General features: G+C 35.9%; 1 protein-coding gene across 1 annotated transcript in view; it reads left to right on the forward strand.

The window, feature by feature from the left end:
• LOC150098172 (elongation factor-like GTPase 1) overlaps nt 1-23,185 on the forward strand; it is a 451,514-nt gene that overhangs the window by 157,468 nt on the left and 270,861 nt on the right. Inside the window, exons 11-12 of the mRNA XM_090406579.1 lie at nt 2,314-2,390; nt 13,274-13,410. Of these exons, the coding sequence (XP_090262705.1) occupies nt 2,314-2,390; nt 13,274-13,410 (214 nt within the window). The remainder of the gene's footprint in view (nt 1-2,313; nt 2,391-13,273; nt 13,411-23,185) is intronic.

Here is a 23,185-nt window from a genome sequence, read left to right on the forward strand (position 1 = left end):
TTTTACAACACTCAGAAAGGATTGAAACAGAATTCAATACTTCCTATATTTCGTCCTAGTCAATAGGACATCTACAGGGATTACAAAAACAACTAATGTAACATTAACACAAATATCATACAATACTTAGCCCAACCACGTGGATGACACTAAAGTCCTATCTAGGTGGAGCGCCCTCTAAGGGCAGTTGTAGGTGGCCCTGGAATGTAAGGTAGGACCTCTGTCGATGAGTGTTTCCCAAATCTTCAGAAGCTTAATGCAACCATATTTATTAAGATTTGGTTGATTTCTGAGAGCTGCTGCTGCTGCTTCTAAGAATGGTCTCTATTTCTTGAATTTGCTGTGGTGGAGCATGGTGGTTTTCTTCCATGATACCCTGTGGGTGGTGTCCAAGACATGGTCAGCCAAGCCTGAATGGCCATAGTTGCGTTTACAGATGTAAGACTTGTGTTCCTCCAGGTGGATGGATGCTGATCTGCCTGTCTGTCCAAAGTACGCCAGCTTACAGGAACAGGGTACTTTGTAAACTCCAGGCGGAGAGAGAGAGGAAGGAGCCGATCTTTCGTAGAACAGATAAGGGTAGCAAGTTTGCGGTGGGGCTTATATGCTGTGTGTAGGTTGTACTTTTTTAGAAAAGTTGTACTTTTTTTTTTCTAAAAAAGTACAACTTACACACGGCATATATGCCCCACCGCAAACTTGCTACCCTTATCCGTTCTACGAAAGATCAGCTCTCTCCTCTCTGTCTGGAATTTACAAAGTACCCTGTTCCTGTAAGCTGGCATACTTTAGACAGACAGGCAGATCAGCATCTATCCGCCTGGAAGAACACAAGTCTTACATCTGTAAACACAACTATGGTCATTCAGGCTTGGCTGACCATGTCTTGGACACCACCCACAGGGTATCATGGAAGAAAACCACCATGCTCCACCACAGCAAATTCAAGAAAGAGAGACTATTCTTAGAAGCAGCAGCTCTCAGAAATCAACCAAATGTTAATAAATACGGTTGCATTAAGCTTCCGAAGATTTGGGAAACACTCATCACCAGAGTTCCCACCTTACATTCCAGGCCACCTACAACCGCCCTTAGAGGGCGCTCCACCTAGATAGAACTTTAGTGTCATCCATGTGGTTGGGCTCAGTATTGTATGATTTTTGTTTTAATGTTACATTAGTTGTTTTTGTAATCCCCATAGATGTCCTAGTGACTAGGACGAAATATAGGAAGTATTAAATTCTGTTGTAAAAAAATCCATTAAGCCTTAATTGAAGTTAATGGTGCTGAATTTTATATTTTGATTAAAAAATATAAACCATACTTCGAATTAAATGAATATAAAAAGCGTAAATCATTCATTTGTTAAAGGAATCACATTCATTTTGTAAGTTACCTTTGAAATAGCTGATGTCTGTTAAACTATCATTTGTTAGCAGTTAACATTGTCATCCCTATGATGCTACACAGAACTGGGTATGTCTGAATGAATGGTTGGATTTGGGCTATCTGGATAATCTCTGAATTAGTATACAATGTTATTGCTGTATATGTTTTCTTAAATTTTAAACAATAATTATGATTATCCAAATTATTAATAAAATAATTAATACAAATTAATTCATCTTTGCCTTATTATTATAGAAAATATCAGCAAAATTATATTAACATCATGCTTTTGTAGAAAATTTTATAATTTGTGTGCTGTGTACCACATTCTTACTGTAACAAAATTTATAGGTGACAAAAAAATAGTTCATTATAGTAAAGGTTTATTGTAGCAAGTTCTCTTTGCTGTTGTGACGACCATAAGTTTTGTTCGGTACTTTTCAAAGTGTTATATCAAGTTAGTGTGCTGGGAAAGTGTTTGCTATTTAAAAGAGTTGAAATTAGTGTGTTAACTTTGTAATCCCTCTTATGTTATTTCTAGTATCCGTTAAGATACTTTCCACTGCAAGAACACAGCATTGTAAATCATGGATTTACGTTACATATGTTAAATGGTATCTTTTACAGAGGAAAGGATGTAATGGGATAAGAATGTCTGTATAGACTATTTGATTAGATATATCCTTTGCTCTCCCAATACACCTTAAAATTCAGCATAACACACACATCTTTGGCTTTATCACATATTCACCAACCTAGTGTTACCAACCAGGAATTTCAAATTATGTTAATTTTCTGTTTCTTCTTTTCTCTTTATAAAACAAAGATTGAATTTATATGATTATTTTAAGGACATTGTGCATGTCAGTTTTCAAAAATGCATTTCTGACTTTAAAAACATATTTATATTATTGTATTTTCCAGGCCAAAGCTAAAAAACCTATGTTTGTCCAGTTTGTTTTGGAAAATATTTGGGCTGTCTATGAAGCTATCATGAGAAAGTAAAGACTTTAATTATTCTTAATTTTTTTAGTTAATTTAATCTTATTTTTAAATGGAACTAGCTAAATTATAGTTATATCATTATTTTAACCTATTGAGCTTTCAAAACAAGAGACAAAATTAAAGTTTACTGATTCAAAGTTTTCTCAGTATGATTATCATCTACATGAAAATAATTAGCTTCAAAATCAAGAATGATAGGCATGAAATTGAAATAATGGAAAGCAACTGTAAAAAAAAAAAAAAAAAAAAACTGGAACACAGTATACAAGAAGCAGGCTAAACAGTTGCTTCTTCACAGATTGATGACCTTATCAGGTTCATCAAAAATCTAGAAGTTAGACTTACCAGTGATACTTCACTTATCATAGCATCTCCTTTCTGCATTGCCTCATTAAATGTATGAGGATTCCACAAGCAAGTAACAAAAAGCTATATGAAAATTTATGCTATTATATAGTATGATAGCTGATATTATATAATATAATATCAGCTTTTTTGTTTCTCCAAGGAAAACATATTTTTGCAGATATAAAAATTTTAACAGATAGGTATCCACTTCTTTCTTATTGGACCTTTGGAAGATTTAACAGGCCTTGAATGGGAGTTCTTATTCTTGCTCCCATAGCTGGGTCATTCTGTAATATTCAAAGGGATATAGAAGGGAGAATCTTGACAATAGACTGGAAATACTGCAGAAGTGTAAAAAGGTCTATAAATGTTTGTTTCATCCTAGATGAAAATTCTTCCAGGAATTGCAGACGTATTTATACGGTGTCCACTGCATCATAGCAGCTAGAGACTTGAAAACCACACATTAGGCCAAATAGGATGACACACCCAGGAGTGGAAAAGTGGGATAAGCACAGTTAAAAACAGGTTTCGATAATGCTCAACTAGTAGACTAATTGAGGATTTGAAATCCTAATCCCCAGGCTTACACGTACATGAATCAAAGTATTGGTACCCATCTTGATTGAATTTATATCTCTTCATCCCTTGTAAATAGGATAATTCAGATAAACCATCTTGACATCAACGTCAGATCATAATTCAGTTCTACTTAAATTCCACTGCAAAGTAGAGAAAGTAGAGATCAACTCTTGACCATGAAGACTTCCACTAAATTTTCTGTTGATCTTTTCAACTAAATTCCAGACCCCTCTGTTCAGATTGATATACAGATAACCCTCATATGACGCGGTTCGTATACAATGTGGTTTCACTATAACGCGGTCTACAAATTGTACCAACCTTTGTTCAATGCAGTATTTATACAACGCAGTTTCAATATAACACAGTCTAAAATTTTAGTAACCCTTTATCTTTTCATATATTTTTCACCTCGTGACTTAAAAATCAAATTTTATCTTCATTAAATTTGTGTCTGCCTGTATCGTGGATGTAGTTATAAATAGCGAATTTATATCAGGGGAAATACCCTTTAGCACTCATGTACATCAATTGTCTACTATATAAAGTGTTTATTATTGAAAATTATCTTCGTTTTCTGCCAGGAAAGCGCATTAAAAATCATAAGTGTGTTCATCTCAAGCTGAGCACTTTATTTCATGGTAAGTTACATACAATATGTAATGCTTTTTTTTTTTTTTTTTTTTTGTAAAAAAATTATTTCTATAGTAATGACCACTTAGAGGGCTTTTGCGATATGGTGGAAAACGAAATTAGTGAATTAATTGATGAGGAAATGAATTTAAATTAGGAGGAACTAGTACAATTAATAGATTAATAGATGAACCAAATGACAGGGAAAATTCTATCGAAGATTCTGATTGTGATGAATCCATTAAAAAATTTAGTTTAGAGAAATTAGCAGAAAGATTGGACTTGGCAAGAAAGTTAGGAAGCTATTTTATGGATAATGATCCCTCAACGAGGGCTCCGGAAAATTCACGAGACAATTGGATATTTGTTTAGCTCCATATTATGAGCTTAATAAAAAAATTGCAGCATAATGGTAAGCAAGTTTTTATTACTGACTTCTTGATAATTAAACGAGCTGAAGTATGCAATGAGAATTATACAAATGATGTCCCAGAGATTTCAAATGATGACGACTTCCGGCCACTTGTAAATAAAGACCATCTACGAAATGTTCGTTTTGAAGACAGTGATGACGATTAAAACTTCATTATTATTGCACTTTATTATGTGCAATGAAGTTTATGTAAATTTGTAATTTTATAAGTTTATACTATATATTTGTTTAATAGTTTATGTTTTCTTAATTTACATGAATTACAAGAATTAAATAAAAATATATTTTTGTTGGGTATGTCATTGTTGTTTATATGATTAAAAAAAAAACGATTTCGGAACCTAATCCTACTTTTTCTATGTAATCTGAGTCTTGTATAACGCAATTTATATAATGCGGCATTTCTATGGAACCTAACATCCGCATTATACGAGGGTTACCTGTAATGTTACCTGGAACTGGGATATATGGCTAAACTTCACACAAGCAGTAAAACAGAATACGACTGAATGGGGAAATGACAGGCTCTCAAAGAAAATCCCCAGGACCCAATGGTCTAGGGATAGAACTGTACTGCGAGGCCAGTGATTTTATTCTTCTCATTCTAGATATACTGTTTAATTCTTTTCTCTCGTCAGGACAAATACCAAGGGAAATTGTAGCTAGCAATATACTGTCCTCATTCGAAAACCTAATACAGATCACACCTTAATCAGCAGCTGGAGACATATTTCTCTATCTAATACGGACAGCAAGATATTTTTTCCACATTACCAATAACAGGCTCAAAGTAGGAATGAGATACATAACTGAAAGCACACAGGTGTATGGAGTTCCCAGCTGAGCAGTAGAATTTAATCTGTTTCTGCTACGTGATCTACTTCACTTAGTTAATATAAAAAAGCAGCCAATGATGGCATTATCCATACTCCAGCATCAGATAACGTTCGGCATCCCTTTCTGTTCCATGCCAATTCAATTATCCCCCCCCCCCATCTTAGTTAATGGGTTCCTATCAGACCCAGTCAAAATTCAAAAAAGAAGTCAAGCAGGGTTGTCCTCTTAGTCCATTGCTCTTTGTATTTGTTCTTGAACCTTTCTTACAGGAAGTCAGCAATACACGTGCTGTGCAAGGAATAACAGTTCCTTCAACTATGAAGAAAAATTAGGTATTAGCATATGGTGATAATATAGTGGGCACTTTGAAGGATAATAATTCCATATACATCTTTTTTAATATTTTGGAAAAATTCATCAAGATCAGTGGATTAATTGTTAATGCAGACAAGACAAAATTAAAAGTTTTTGGAAAGTATGATATCAGTGGCATTCCTTTTGGACTAACCCCTAAGAGAGAACTCCTTCATTATACTTGGAATTCCATTCTCCACTTATCCAATATTTCCAGTTCAATCACTTATATAGTTCAATCGCTTATATAGAACATTGTAACCTTAGAAGTCTGAAAAATTGGGCCACTTTTCTTCTAAAGCCATAGTAAACCATAATGTTCTCTGCTCATTTGTGCATAATAAATATTACAGACATCACAGAAGCTGAAGAAAAGCAATTATATAGTAAACCTATGCAATTTTTTTTTTTGGTCTAACTGATACCAAGAAGTTGAAAAGGAATGTCTTCAACTACCAAAGAAGCATGGAGGATTTGGGCATCCCGTCTTAAAATTCTGCTATTTAAGCAGTACAGCTTCAAAAATCCATAAAATATTGCAGACCAATTGCACATGTTAAAGATTTGGTCTAAATAAATCTTTAATCTTGTTTGCAGCAAACTTCCTTAGTTGGGTACTGAAACAACACTTTGTTTCATAACTTATTGAAGTTCCAAGCATACCGTAACAAGAGGAAGCTTTCTTTGAGAATTGCATATGGCTGCCTTCCAGTCAATACTATCAAATGTAGGTACTTTAACATCAGAGATCCAATCTGTGACATCTGCATATTTGGAACAGATTGTGTAATGTGTTGGGCATTCCATTACTTACAACAGAGCAGATTCTTTTTTTGCAGTACCCATCACCTGTCAGCAATGGGAAGAAAATTTTGATTTTTATAATTAATTAAAATACCATTTATGGAAGGTTAGAAAGAAACATGGATTTAAAAAACAGCAACATGACATACAAATGCTTTATATAATATGTATTGTGGAAATTTTTTTGTTTCAGTCAGATGATTTTTGTATTTAGAAAGAAGCATTCTACGAGATTTCAAATTTTTGGCTGGATGGTGTAGCCCATTCACATTATTCAATATTCATTGGGGAGAGATAAACTTCTGTCTATTTTTACTGTGAGAGGTTTTTTTTAATGGTTCCATTCTCTTAGTTCAATGTGGTCTTATGGTCAAACACAAGGGTGACAGGAATTCCAGTCAGATAAGACCAACTCAAGGCAATTAACATAGATAAGGGTATCAGTCATCTTTGCTATTTAATTTCGATCGGTCTTTTGGTTGTTCATCTGCATGAGACTGGTAAAAATTTTATATAATTTTATAAATTAAAAAATTTTATATCATCATATAGCCAAAGGCTATATGATGATATAAAAGAGCTGAGGCCCTTTCTCTTTCTCTCATACTATCTATCTGTCTTTTCTTTCTCCTAATACTATCAGGCCCTCTTGTACCCCTATACTAACTCTAGGCCTATGATGACACTCATTTTTCACCTCAGTAAAGGTCGAAACTGGTCTGAGTAGTAACCCTTCCCATAATGCATAGCATTATACACATCCTTAAGGATATGTGCATTTCATTATGGGATGCTAAGGCAATTGATGTGAAGTCATCAGCCTCTATATACAAGTAGCCTAGTCATGACTTCATGCACAAACTTTGTTTACTTACACTTGGGTAACGGATGAAACCAAGAATATAATTTCTTGGCATTTTTCATTTAATGGATAGCACTAAATTGAATCTCATGATTTACCTATTCCCATATGGGGGTAGCATGGCTTACCTTCCAGAATCTTTGGTTTTTCATTATACATAACATGACATACAATCTGGACATATAAACCAAACATAGTTTGCAGATATAATACAGCTGCCCTTAAGGTATACAGTAGAATGACAAGCCTGGCATTAAGCACAATCCTAACCAGCAGACTTGCTCCATCCTATGATAAAAGAGATGAAGTTATATTTTATTTATTATTATTATTATATATCTTAGTATTTTTTGATACCTTACACTTCAGGTCCTTTCTTTCTCATTGAATATCCCTATTTGGATTTTGGATTCAAAATACAAATTAGGAATATTCAAAATCCATGTTCAGCAAAATTTGGATTTTGCTGCACACTGAGCCATCAAGAATGTTAAGCAGGCATCTTCTGGACTCTCTGATGCATCTCTATTAGAAATGAAAGGGAAACGAAATATTTTAAAAACTACGTTCACATCTTGCTTTTAAAACAAGGGGAATGGGAATTGAGATGCAAAACAAGACAAAAAAAATGTTAGAATTTTGATGGTATACAAAATATGAAAGGAATTGAAACATACTTGGCACATTAATGGGTTGGTGATGCATGATATATAGCCTTTCCCATTCAGGTCAATTCCACCTTCCTATAGTCTACTCTGTTTCTGCAAATGGGGTTTTGGCAAAGCTAGTGTTGCCTCCTTATATATGCATATCTTCCCTACTTGGAGTAATTGCCATCTAAACCTCCAAGCTATCATAGCATCTCATTGAATTACTGCTGCCTTGCTTATTGGAGGCATTATTTACTGTCATATTTCATTTCTAGAGTAGTCCCCCATGTGTATCCCCCACCTTTTTTTTCTTCTCATATGCAGCACAGATGATGGCCTTGCTGGTAATGAATTTGAGAGCTAGCACATTTCCATTTTGAGGATATAGCAGTAAAAGCAGTTTTTGCAAGCTAGCCAATAGATAGTACATGAACTGAACCCAATAATAGTACATTTACGGAAGTCTTCCCAGTCATGTGGCAATAAACCTGCTCCTGCTTACTCTGCCAAGTTATGCCAGGAGGGAATCAGAGTATAGCAGCATGCAGGTAGGCTGGCGATGCCACACTTGGATTGGAGTCTGGGCACTCCGTGTTGTGTGCGTGAGTGAATTATGGTCAGCATTGTCCTGCACTTTAAGTTTCCTGCATCCTGCACAAAATCTACCATGAAAGATTTTCTGTAATTTCTTTAAAAAGTTGCTAAAAATATTAAAAATGCAGAAAATTACAAATATACACACACACACAAAAAGAGACAAAATAATACAAAAATTTCATCCAAAAAAAAAAAAAAAAAAAACACTCCACCACTTATAGGCATCAAAACCCAATCTCCTATTCTTAACCAAATCCCAGCTGGCATCCTCTGACTACAGCTTTCCAAACCACATCTTGCATAATGTGTTCCACAGCAAAGGAAGGAATGTGCACTTTTCCTCAGATCATACCTTCTTTACCAAAGGCTATTAAACCTGGAGTCCCTACTTTTCATTTCTTTCTGGCTCAACATTTCCTTGCTTCACTTCATAACTTTAATTTGCTATCTTTACTGCTCTTCTATTTCAGGAAACCATGCTGCCCTTTTTTTGACTACTTGTTTCTGAAAGTTTTAATTTCTTATGGTCTAATTATTCAGATTGTGAAATTATATTCCTAGGAGATTTTAATACTCATAACTGTAACTTCACAGATCAAGTCAGCAGGAAAGCTGAATCGTTTGCTGTCAGTGTCAGAATCTAACAGATAGTTAACCTACCAACCAGAATACCAGATAATCCTCTTCATTCTTTTAACACCCAAACTTTTTCTTAACCAACTCCCCCTCCCTGCAAATGGACAGTTGATGTCTGCTCTCTCCTCTCAACAACTCCAAACATAATCTTATCCACATCTCTTTTTCTTAGATTGAGCTTCTATTCTCAGCCTCATACCCTGTGATGTTATAGTGGTACCAACATTTTATGATGAACTCCAGGATTTCTTACATCTCTTTCAAATTATTTCAATACACTGCAGTTATATGGTGTCAGTGGGGCATTATATCAAGCAATACTTAGTCTTTATTTGAGTTGTAAGTCAGCAGTTAGAATTGAAGGAAGTACAGGAAGATGGTTTAATGTTAAATCTGGTGTGAGACAAGGATGTACATTATCCCCTCTGTTATTCATTATCTATATGGATCACATTATGAAGGAAAGTGGTATTAAACCTGATATCAAAATTGGAGATGTTAATGTCAGCTCTTTGCTTTATGCGGATGATGTTATACTTCTAAATAAATCTGCTACAAGTCTGCAAGATTCTCTAACTAAATTGAATAGCTGTTGTAATAGATATGGTATGAAGGTCAGCAATAAAAAGATAAAGACAATGAAAATAGGCAGAATCATTGAAAATGTCAACTGTGTTGTGAATGGAGAACCTGTGGAACAAGTAAAACATTTCAGCTATTTAGGCACAATTTTTACTGAAGATGGTAAATTAAATATAGAAATAGACAACAGAATCAGCAAAGCTGGTATGGTGGGAAGTCAATTGAATAAATTCATATGGAATAAGAGAGAAATTAGTCGAACACTAAATTAGCTGTATACAATACAGTGTTCAAACCAGTTTTAACTTATGGATCTGAGAGCTGGTTCAGAAGTAAAACACTTGACCAAAGACTAGAGACCACAGATATGAGAGTCCTGAGAAAGATTATAGGTGTGAACAGATGGCATCAATGGCAATATCATATTAAAAATGAGGATATTAGGAAAGAACTTGACATTGTCAGCATCCAGGAATGCGTTAGCAGAGCTAATCTCAGGTGGTTTGGTCACTTAAACAGAATGGGCGAGGAAAGATTAGCAAAACAAGTGTTCTCTGCCAGGTTGGCAGGAAAACGACCCAGAGGAAGACCAAGATATTGGTGGATTGATACGGTACAAAGTGCCTTAGATGATAGAAATATAAGATCTGATAATGTTGGAGTCTTGACAAGCAACAGACTGATTTGGAGGAAAATTGTAGATAGGAAATTAATAATGATGTAATTTTTTTCATGTAGTACTATCATATCCTGTACACCCCTTGAGGGTACATGGCAGGAATTTGATGATGATGAATTATTTCTGTTATTCTAATTAAAAAAAAAACCTGCTCTGAACTAATAACAGGAATAATCCTTATTTGAATGAGGTCCTTCATTCCTCGCTTCACTGCAAACCCCAACGTCCATCCAATCCCTGGCTTTCTAAAAAAATATGCCTCTGCAGTCCATGATAAAAATATAGCAAAATGTCAGTGGCTCGAATCAAAAATGCCATCTTTTCATTCTGCTTATATTATAGCCCAAAACAGTTATCAACATAATCAAAGCAGACTTTACAAAATGAAAGTCAGTAAGCTTGCCTCCTGCTGAACTGGCAATCAGACCTTCTGGTCCCTTACTAAGATTGGTTAATAGCTTCTGCCACTTCTCTCACATCCTGATGTTACCATGGTAATATTACCTAAAAATAAAGCACGCCCTTGGTATATGTGTTTTCCTTTAACTCTTGTTTAGATGACCAAGACAAGTCATCTCCTGCAATACAACAAACTGCTTACTTCATTCCTTCTGTGATCTTTTGCCAGAAGGATGAAGGAATACCATCCTGGGCTGGATGATATTCCTCCAGTGAAATGCTCAAAATGTGTTCTCCAGAATTAGTAGACATTCTGAATTGCCTATGCAAACTGTGCCAATCTGATATCTATCCAACAGCATGGAAATAAGCTTTTATCCAGCATGTTCCTAGAAAAAGAGATAAAAATCAGCCATCAAACTTACCTTAATACTCTCAGAAGTGATGGAAAAGTTCATCAATAGCCTGTTTTTTTCACTTCCTAAAACCATTCAATTAATGGTCACCAACATGAATTCTACCATTCTCATTTTATAGCAGATCTCTTTGATAACTTTACCTACTATTGGATACAGGCATGGAAAGATTTGGAGAAACTCATGTTGTTGCTCTTGATAATTCCAAGGCATTTGATCTGACATCGATACCTTCTCAACAATCTACCATCTTATGGTCTCAGTGTTACCCTTTGTGATTGGATTGCCTGCTTCCTCTGGTCATGTTCCTCTCTCATCAGACGGCATTATTAATTTTAGTGCTCTAGGGTTCTGTACTCTCAATGATCATCTCTCTCTAATGTTGAAACTTATCCATAGTTTTGCTGAGAGAGATGAAGATTATCTAGTGAATTTCAGTGCTGTCAAGACACAGTCCTGTGTTATTTCCCAGGAGAAAGATCTTATTTCACTCTCTTACAAAAGTAAGAGAGAAAGAATATACCTTGAAGTTTTTCAGCTAAGATCACTTTTCTCGTCTTGGAAAGGTTTAGGTATCACTGATAATTATAACGACACCTAAGCATTATTATGAATTATAATTCATAATGATGCTTCATGGTATAAACAATGCCAAGAGAGAATTGAACTAGTTATGTAAAACGATTGTTATTTCCTGTTATTTCCTGTGACAATTCCTCCTCCAAATCTGTGTCCCTATAGCTGTAATCCCCCATAATAATTACTCTACCTGCACACTCATCATGCTAATTACCAAACAAAAAAGCACCTACATTTTCTCTTATTATTCCCCTCCCCCCTTCCAGATTATAGTATCAGCCAATTATATATGACCTCTATCTCACATCAGATAGCCTCAAATGAACTGCCCTCTGCATCCCTATCCTGATGCACTTCTCTTTTTGGCTTTAGTTCTACTGCTGTCATTAGTAAACTATCTTTCCTCATTCTGTTCCCTCTGTCCTCTGGAAATACTATATCTCTTGCATTTCGTTTTTATGTTGAATGAAAGAAGAGGATGAGAAATTGGTTCAATGAGCTGAATGGTATATTGATGCTAATGAGAAGTTGTTCATGTGTGTATACATGTATTCATGGAAGTGGAGGAATGCTGGAGCCCGTTCACTGGAGCACTGTCCATGGAAATACTTATGGAAGAGACATAATGCAGAGACAGAGCATCTATGGGAAAATGATTGGAGGAAATTAATGAGAAATGGGGGATTCATCTATTGAGTGAATGGTTGAAGATGCAATCAAACATTGAGGAAGTTTTTGGTGTACCACCCCAGATGCAAGAACAATATTCTAAGGTTAAACAGATTTGGGATTTATAAGGTGATAGAACTTGAAAGAAATACTATATTAGGTGTATAACTATAGAGTTGAGAATGAAAAAAAATACTTAGCTTTTTGAAGGCAGAGGAGGCTATAGACATGATGTATTTATTCCACAGTAGACTTATTCTCATGATGCATAATTCAAAGCATTGTTCAATAGTGTCTATATTATAAATCACATTGAATATTTACTATCTTAGAAGCTTGAACTATGAGACCTGAATCCCTTAATTGCTATCTGTAGGACTTGTATTGTTATTCACTATTCATTTGCCAAGTCTGAAGGCATAATGAACAAAAAAGCACTGTAAATCAGCCTGGTAATGTTATGCTGACTAAAATATTATTTTCAGCAACATTCAAATACTATATTAGGTGTATAAGTGATTTTTTTTTTTTAATTTTTTTTATGCGAATCCTGTCTGCAAAATGTAAACCTATAATAGATTTTATTGCTGTGATCGGACTGAAGATTAGGTAATCGAAGAAATCTTCGCTTTTTCAATTTGCCTGAAGTAAGCAAGGTCTGAATAACAAAAGATATCTACCACCATGATGCTATTTAAAGAAAATTTTATAATTCCATAAATATCTTATATTTAGATGGTGGGGGGGGGGGGGATTCTTCATAAGTTATCTTCCATGAATGTAATTTTTTAATCATGCACATTTTATTTTGTCACATAGTGATACAGAAATGACAGAAAAGATAGTAAGAGCTCTCAGTCTAAAACTGTCACCAAGAGATTCCAGACATAGCAATCCTAAAGTAAAACTTCAAGCTGTTTGTGGTCAGTGGCTACCTCTTGCGGATGCTGTTCTAGGTAAGTAGCCAAAATAGTATATTAACCTATATACAGACAGTCCCCAACTTATGTAAGAGTTACATTCTGCAAACTTTACGTAACTTGAATTTTACATGAGTTGGATTTAATCCCCATCATGCGTTAATCACTCCACATGTTGCTTACATGTTTACAGTAAGTGTATGCAGTAGTGCATTAACATGCTATAAAGATTATTTATGTGTTTGTGCGCATGTGCTCTGAATGAAACTAACAAATAACCTTTAAAACATGTTAATGCATTACTGTATGCACTTACTGTAAACATGTAAGCAATAGGGAGTGATTAGCAAAATTATTAACAGATGATTGAACAGTGGCTTCTTGTCTTCATATAACTCCTGATAGAAGCATCAACTATTAATATTTCTTGGAACTTTTAACACTCTGAGGCATTAGGATCCAACCTCCAGGATTATTTTCTTTGCCATTTTTTTGATGAGTGAGAATAACCTCACAGAGTTCAGTATTGCCAAAATGCCATCTTGTCTTCTTTCTCTCAAGAAAGATCCTATCTTATCTCCAAGAACATTTAGAAATACTCAAATCTCCAGGCAAGATTAAATTTATTTTCTGGAACTCGCTTAAACTTTTATCCTTCCTGGCACAAACATGTTACATTCATTGTCTCCTTACTTCCCCAAAAACTTGCTGCTCTTTCTGGCTCAGAATAATACTCTGTACTTGTATGACTGCTAATTGTATTGATATCTTAGAGCTGCTCACCCTTTAGAATATTGTATTCATATTGGAGGTGATATACCAATAATCTCTCCGAAAATACTTAATACTGTTCAGAAGAGAACAGTAGTGTTAATTAATGATGTCCCCCCCCCCCATAGCCCACTACAAGCACTTTCTTATAGATTTCTGGTTTCTGCATATGCTTTTTCTACAGGCATTTCCATTAGCATTCCTACTTCTGTCTTCCAGGCACCTGCATTGCACAGTCATAAGAATGATGTTGAAGGTGAATTAATTATTATCTGGAATTGGCAGAGTTTTCCATCTGTGAAACAGTCAAACCCAGCAGAAGAAAACATGAAATTATCCATCCATCCATCTATTAATTGGACATCAGATGCCGTATGGTCATTCTGTTGGTTGGTGATGTGCCACACCAGTCCTCACCAGGTGGTCCTGTTTTATGCTTTTCTGGAGACTTCAACTCTCTGATGATCAGTCACTCCAGATACACCATCCATCCATCTCATTCCAGAAACTTTATCTTCTATTACTTGAGCTCATCCAATGCTCCATGCCTGATGTCCTCAGCATAGATACTAAACAAGTGAGGAGAAAGTAAACATCCTTGCCTAACTCCCTTTCCAACCTGAAGCCAATTAGTTAATCCAACACCTGTTCTTACCCTGGCTTCTTGCTCCATGTACAAGTCAGCTATTCGACCTAATAATGTGTTGAGGAAAACCCATTCTTTTCAGTACCTCGCATAGTTTTGTGCTGAGCACAGTCATAAGCTTTGGAGTAATATATGAATTATGTTACCATAGGGAGTCTATACATTCTTTATACTTTTCAATGGTCTGTCTAAGGAAAAGGACCTGATCTCAGGGCACTCTTATCTTTCCTAAGACGTTCTTCAAGCATCTCTGCCTCAACTTTGGTATTAGTCCTATTTAGAATGATCTTTAATAAAATCTTAATTGCATGAGAAAGTAAATTAATAGTCCTATAGTTCTTGCAATCATTATCTTCCTTCTTGTGTAGTGATATGAAAACTGACTTCTTCCATATTTAGGCCTAGATTCTATCTCCCATCATCATGAAATTCCTGATATGTATCCTCAAAGGGTGTACAGGATATGGTAGTACTACATGAAAAATTTACATCATTACTAACTTCCTAGCTACAATTTCCTCCAAATCAATCTGTTACCCGTCAAGACTCCAATATTATCAGGTCTTATATTTCTGTCTTCTAGGGCACTTTTTATTATATCAATCCACCTACATCTTGGTCTTACTCTGGGTCCTTTTCCTGGCAGAGAAAACTTGTTTTGCTTGTCTTTCCTCTCTCTCATTCTATTTCAATGACCATACCACCTGGGATTAGCTCTGCTAATGCCATTTGATTCCATCTGTTCATGCTCCTAATCTTTCTCAGAACTCTCATATCTGCAGTCTCTAGACATTGGTCAAGTGTTTTACTTCTGCACCAGCTTTAAGATCCATAAGTTAAAATTGGTTTGACTGTCTTGTATACAGCTAATTTAGTGTTTTGGCTAATTTCTCTCTTATTCCATATAAATTTATTCAGTTGACTTCCTTTGTACCAGCTTTGTTGATTCTGTTGTCTATTTCCATATTTAATTTACCATCTTCACTAAAAATCATGCCTAGGTAGCTGAAATGTTTTACTTGTTCTATAGGTTCTCAATTCACAATGCAGTTGATATTTTCAATGTTTTTGCCTATTTTCATTGTCTTTGTCTTTTTAATGCTGACCTTCATACCATATCAATCTTCTTCTTCTACGCGTTATTCCCGCTTCCTATGCAGGGTCCGCATGTTACTTTAGATGCGACTTCTTGTTAGTACTACTCCCAACCGCCCCGTCGCCTGGTCTGCCGCTGGGGGGATATATTTTTGACTGTAGAAGCGTATGTTCACGGGGCCGGTTTGCCTGTTTGCGGGATGAAAAACGCCAGATAAACTGGCGGAAAAAACCCTACTGACCGCGCCCAAGACCGGCTAACTTGGCTATGCCTGAGGAAGATCCTCAAATTCCTCACGTCTACAACGGGAATCGAACCTGGGACACTCCTTCCCCAGGCATATGGTTGCGAGGCGCAAAGCCACTAGGCTAACCGCGTGGTCCCTTCATACCATATCTATTAAAACAGTTATTCAATTTAGTCAGGGAATCTTGCAGACTTATAGCGGATTTATTTAGAAGTATAACATCATCTGCATAAAGCAAAAAGCTGAGATTAACATCTCTAATTTTCATATCAGGTTTAATACCACTTTCCTTCATCATGTGATCCATATAGATAATGAATAACAGAGGGGATAATGTAAATCCTTGTCTAACACCAGATTTAACATTAAACCACCTTCCTGTACTTCCTTTGATTCTAACAGCTGATTTACAACTCAAATAAAAACTAAGTATTGCTTGTTATAATGCTCCATTAACACCATATAACTGTAACGTTTTTAATAACTTCTATCTTGGCACCTCATGTGCATTTTCCTGATCTATGAAACTTAAATACAGATCTTTGTTATATTCCCATTGATTTCTCCACTATCTGTCGTAAAGTGAAAATCTGTTCCGGACAGCCTCTATTTGGCCTGAATCCAGCATGTTCTTCACCTAGCGCTTCTCTTCCACAATTCTTCTCAACCGTTTCTTGAGTATACTTGCATATATCTTGCCAGGAACGCTCAGTAGAGAAATACCTCTGTAATTCTCACATTCAGTTTTATTTCCCTTTTTTGCATATGGATACTATGAGAGCTCTACTCCAGTCATCTGGAATTTGTCCCTCTGTTCAGGTCTTCTGAATTATGCAGGGCAGCTACTGTGAGACTTTTATACCTCCATAATTGAGCATTTCTGGTTGAATATCATCTACTCCTGCTGCCTTTCCACATTTCAGGCTTTTCATGGCTTTTTCTACTTCAGGTATGGATATGTGTTCCTGACTGCATGCCTAGTCAGTGTTTTTACCACTGTGTTGTCATCACTGCTTGTTTCATTTAGCAATTTTTAGAAGTAATTACTCCATTCCTCTAGGTTATCTTTGTCTCCTGTTTTCATGTCACCTTTATCATCTCTAATTCCTTTTACGGGGTGCTTAAGGGTCGAAGCTGTATAACCGAGAGGAGACCTCCACATAGCCTTTAAAGGAATGCGGAGAACCGACCAAGGCTTCTGACCTAATGTCCAATCCTCACCTTCTCGTGGTGCACCCTGTTGGGTGTCTAATTGGATACTGAACGAACGAGGATGGGCTGGCAATTTGGGATTAAGCCGACCAAACTGTATTCTTATTGGTTAAACCAAAATAAAAAAAATGATGGTACAACATGACAAAATTTCATGCCGGCTGGGCGTCACCCAGTTAAACAAGGCCCCCGTTGTTTTCGCCAGGGAACCAGGGCGAACAGCGAAAAGTCAGCTACTGGAACAAATCTGAAAACAAACCCCAACTCAACATCACCAGAGTTAAAGAACGGTACTATCAACGTAAGAAGCCTGAATGGCAAAGAAATGGAGCTAGTTGAGGAATTAGATAAGTACCAGATTGACATAATAGGGGTGACTGAAACAAAAAAGACCAAAACTGGTGAGAACTTTCTGTGCAATAAATACAAAATGTTATATTCAAGCAATGACAATCAAGGAAAAGAAGGAGTAGCCATAGTATTCAACACAAAGTTGAGGCTAATCTTCTTGAATGGCAGGCAGTCTCAAGTAGAGTAATGTGGGCAAATATGAGAATGGGGAACTGGACAATGAGACTTATTTGTGCCTATGGTCCCACAGAAGGTTCTACTAAGGTAGAAGTGGAGAAATTTTTTGATGCCTTAGAAAAAGCAACTGACACAATGAAAAATGAAAAGTTGGTCCTTGTTGGGGATCTAAATAGCAGAGTAGGAAATGATTGTGAGACATACAAAAATATTTTGGGAAAATTTGGAGAAAAGAGCAACGCTAATAATAATGGCAAATATCTGTTGGATTTCTGCTCAGGACATGGACTGGTTATTACTAACACCATGTTCCAACATAAAAATGTGCACAAATTCACATGGAGAGAAGAGGCTAGGAATAAGAAAAGTCTCATTGACTATGTTATTGTTGATAGTGATGTTTTCTCTCTGGTGTAGGACACCAGAGTGTACAGAGGATTTGAAATTGGAAGTGATCACTATTTAGTCTTGAGCAGGATAAAATTGAATTTCATATTGAAAAGAATAACATGTAAGAAAGTTTTAAAGCGAATAAAAGTTGAGCAGCTCTCAGATGGGAACTGTAGACTAATATACACAAAGATTATTGAAGAAAAAATGAAAGAGTTTGAGAACAGGAACCAAACCTTGGAGATTCAGTGGCAAGCCTTCAAGAAAACACTGATTGATTCAGCCAGAGAGGCATGTGGTGAGGTTGTCTGCAAGGATAGAAAAATCAGAACTCCCTGGTGGACACAGGAAGTTAAAAAGGCAGTGAAGGAAAAGAAGAAAGCATATCAAAAGTTCCTGTCAAATAAGTCAGCTGGTGCTCTTAGAGAATATAGAGACAAATGCAAGAATGCTAAACACTGTGTAAAACTAGCTAAACAAAAGTCATGGGAGGACTTTGGCAAGAATATAGAAAATAAATATCAAGAAGGTGGGAAAATATTCTGGAGGTTGTTGAAGAAGCTTAGGAATGGAGGAAAGAGTGCTGTAAAAGGAGTTAGAGATGATAAAGGTGACATGAAAACTGGAATAAAAGATATCCTTGAAGTATGGAGTAATTACTTTGAAAAACTGCTAAATGAAGCAAGCAGTGATGACAGCACAATGGTAAAAAACACTCACCAGGCATGCAGGCAGGAATACATATCCATACTTGAAGTAGAAAAAGCCATCAAAGGCTTGAAATGTGGAAAGGCAGCAGGAGTAGATGATATTCGACCAGAAATGCTGAAGTATGGTGGTATAAGAGTCTTACAGTGGCTGCACTGCATAGTTCAGAAAGCCTGGACAGAGGGACGAATTCCCGATGATTGGAGTAGAGCTCTCATAGTACCCATATATAAAAAGGGAAATAAAACTGAAACTGAGAATTACAGAGGTATTTCCCTACTGAGTGTTCCTTTCAAAATCTATGCAAGTATACTTGAGAAACGGTTGAGAAGAATTGTGGAAGAAAAGCTTGGTGAAGAACAATCTGGATTCAGGCCAAACAGAGGCTATCAGGATCAGATCTTCACTTTACAACAAATAGTCGAGAAAGCATGGGAATATAACAAAGATCTGTATTTAAGTTTTGTCAATTTGGAAAAGGCTAATGATAAGGTGTCAAGAGAGAAGCTATTTGATACGCTGCAATTATATGGTGTCAATGGGGCATTATAGCAAGCAATACTTAGTCTTTATTTGAGTTGTAAGTCAGCAGTTAGAATTGAAGGAAGTACAGGAAGATGGTTTAATGTTAAATCTGGTGTGAGACAAGGATGTACATTATCCCCTCTGTTATTCATTATCTATATGGATCACATTATGAAGGAAAGTGGTATTAAACATGATATCAAAATTGGAGATGTTAATGTCAGCTCTTTGCTTTATGCGGATGATGTTATACTTCTAAATAAATCCGCTACAAGTCTGCAAGATTCTCTGACTAAATTGAATAACTGTTGTAATAGATATGGTATGAAGGTCAGCAATAAAAAGACAAAGACAATGAAAATAGGCAGAATCATTGAAAATGTCAACTGTGTTGTGAATGGAGAACCTGTGGAACAAGTAAAACATTTCAGCTACTTAGGAACGATTTTTACTGTAGATGGTAAATTAAATATGGAAATAGACAACAGAATCAGCAAAGCTGGTATGGTGGGAAGTCAATTGAATAAATTCATATGGAATAAGAGAGAAATTAGTCGGAACACTAAATTAGCTGTATACAAGACAGTGTTCAAACCGGTTTTAACTTATGGATCTGAGAGCTGGGTCAGAAGTAAAGCACTTGACCAAAGTCTAGAGACCGCAGATATGAGAGTCCTGAGAAAGATTAGAGGCGTGAACAGATTGCATAAATGGCAATATCATATTAAAAATGAGGATATTAGGAAAGAACTTGACATTGTCTGCATCCAGGAATGCGTTAGCAGAGCTAATCTCAGGTGGTATGGTCATTTAAACAGAATGGGCGAGGAAAGATTAGCAAAACAAGTGTTCTCTGCCAGTTTGGCAGGAAAACGACCCAGAGGAAGACCGAGATATAGGTGGATTGATATGGTACAAAGTGCCTTAGACGATAGAAATATAAGATCTGATAATGTTGCAGTCTTGACAAGTAACAGACTGATTTGGAGGAAAATTGTAGATAGGAAGTTAGTAATGATATAATTTTTTCATGTAGTACTATCATATCCTGTACACCCCTTGTGGGTACATGGTGAAGGAATTTGATGATGATGAATTCCTTTTACAGCACTCTTTCCTTCATTTCTAAGCAGCTTCAACAACCTCCAGGATATTTTGCCGCCACCTTGATATTTATTTTCTATGTTCTTGCCAAAGTCCTCCCATGACTTTTATTTAGCCAGTTTTGCACAGCGTTTAGCTTTCTTATATTTGTCTCTATATTCTCTAAGAACACAAGCTGACTTATTTCCCAGGAACTTTTGATATGTTTTCTTCACTGTGTCCACCATAGAGTTCTGATTTTTCTATCCTTTCAGACAACTTCACCACATGCCTCTCTGGCTGAATCAATCAGTGTTTTGTTTTCTTCAGGGCCTGCCACTGAATCTCCAAAGTTTGGTTCCTCTTCTCAAACTCTTTAATTTTTTCTTGAATAATATTTGTGTATTTTAGTCTATAGTTCACATCTGAGCTGCTCAACTTTTATTCGCTTTAAAACTTTTTTACATGTTCTTCTTTTCGATATGAAATTCAGTTTTATCCTGCTCAAGACTAAATGGTGATCACTTCCAATTTCAAATCCTCTGTACACTCTGGTGTCCTACACCAGGGAGGAAACGTTACTATCAACAATAACATAGTCAATGAGACTTTTCTTATTCCTTGTCTCTTCTCTCCATGCGAAATTGTACACATTTCTGTGTTGGAACATTGTGTCAGCAATAACCAGTCCATGTCCTGAGCAGAAATCCAACAGGTATTTGCCATTATTATTAGCTTTGCTCTTTTCTCCAAATTTTCCCAAAATATTTTTGTATGTCTGACAATCATTTCCTACTCTGCCATTTAGGTTCCCAACAAGGATCTACTTTTTCTTTTTCATTGTGTCAGTTACTTTCTCTAAAGCCTCAAAAAATTCCTCCACTTCTATCTTAGTAGAACCTTCTGTGGGACCATAGGCACAAATAAGTGTCATTGTCCAGTTTTCCCATTCTCGTGTTAGCCCACATCACTCTACTTGAGACTGCCTGTCATTCAAGATTAGCCTCGTTTAGTATTGAATACTATGACTACTCCTTCTTTTCCTTGATTGTCATTGCCTGAATATAACATTTTGTATTTATTGCTCGGAAAGATTTCACCAGTTTTGCGTTTTTTTTTCAGTCATCCCTTTTTATGTCGATCTGGTACTTATCCAATTCCTCAGCTAGCTCCATTTCTTTGCCATTGAGGCTTCTTATGTTGATAGTACCGATCATGAACTCTGGTGATGTTGAGTTGGGGTTGGTTTTAGGATTTGTTCCAGTAGCTGACTTTTCACTGTTTTCCCTGGTTCTCTGGTGAAAACAGCGAAATTAAAATTTTAATTTTAATTTTGTATAAGTGGCTATCCTTTCTTATCTAAAACCTTATACAATCAAATCCTACTGGCTGCTCTATTGTTATATATTTAACTTTCGTTATTTATTCTTTCTTCTCTTACTTTAATCTTATTCTTATATCTAGGATTGTTTCCTCTTCGAATATTGGCGAATTTATATTTTGCTGCGCCAGCCAGTATCCTATAGTAGAAAAGATCCTTACTCAGGGAGACAATACTAGATTCTTAGCTTTCTTACACAATATCTTATTTAAAATGCCGTATAGATTCAGATTATTGTAGTCGTGACCTAAATCTATATTTATATTCCCTCTCTAAATCCTTCCCGCCAAAATAGGTTCTATTTTTATAAGTGGTAATTTGGAATCATAATCAGGTATGACTCAGGTTCAGGTAAATATGATATGTTTATTGAAATATCTAAAACATAATAGAAAATTCATACACTCAATTATGCGCAATACTAAATAAAACTTGAATTAAGAGGTTAACACTTTTTAAATTAATTAAATCTTATGAGACATGCTAAACACAGTAACTGCACATTTGGATATAGATAGCAAATTATATGAAGTTAAGCTAAATTCCTTTCAGTAGTATTACTCGGGAGAGAAAACTAACAAACATTCTTATGTTACTGAGATACTAAATTCTACTATTCTTATCGCATCAAGTTAATCCTATCACATACAAAATTTACAAAAAGATCTCTTCCAAACAATTCTTCTTACTCTCAAAGGAGGTTATCTTTCTAAATAGAGACTGCCCACAGAGTTCTTTAGAATACATTTCTTAATTTCATATTCGTAAACAATCTTCTCTCTTCTAATGAACTTTCACACAAAATTAGAGTAATTGCACCTTACCGAGCTTTTTCCACGTCATTCTGCATCACGTGTATGTCTGGATACTTCTCATCTATTGGCAGTCCATATGCCAACGTAGGGGTTATGCTATCTTCATTCCTTCTGCCGAAAACGGACTCAAATCTTTGTGTTTCAGGAACAACTCGATGGGACTTTTCAGCGACGGCTTGATTCTGCTAGGACTGGAATTTTTTACCTTCAACTTTGCATAGAATCCTAATTCATTTTAAGAATGCTCGTAGTCCGACCTCTTATTACAGACTTCACCCCACCTACGCGAAACTGCCCGCTAACTTCTGAACCACCAAAACAGGAAAACATTATGACCAGAGAGACTGTTCCGATACCCGCTCAACCCCTTATATTCTTCTAAGCACCCTCTTTTCTCAGTCCCCTTTTT

This window comes from Typopeltis vanoorti, chromosome 16 (assembly GCF_054136105.1).
Source record: "Typopeltis vanoorti isolate ZY-2024b chromosome 16, IOZ_Tvanoo_1.0, whole genome shotgun sequence".
Lineage (NCBI taxonomy): Eukaryota > Metazoa > Arthropoda > Arachnida > Uropygi > Thelyphonidae > Typopeltis > Typopeltis vanoorti.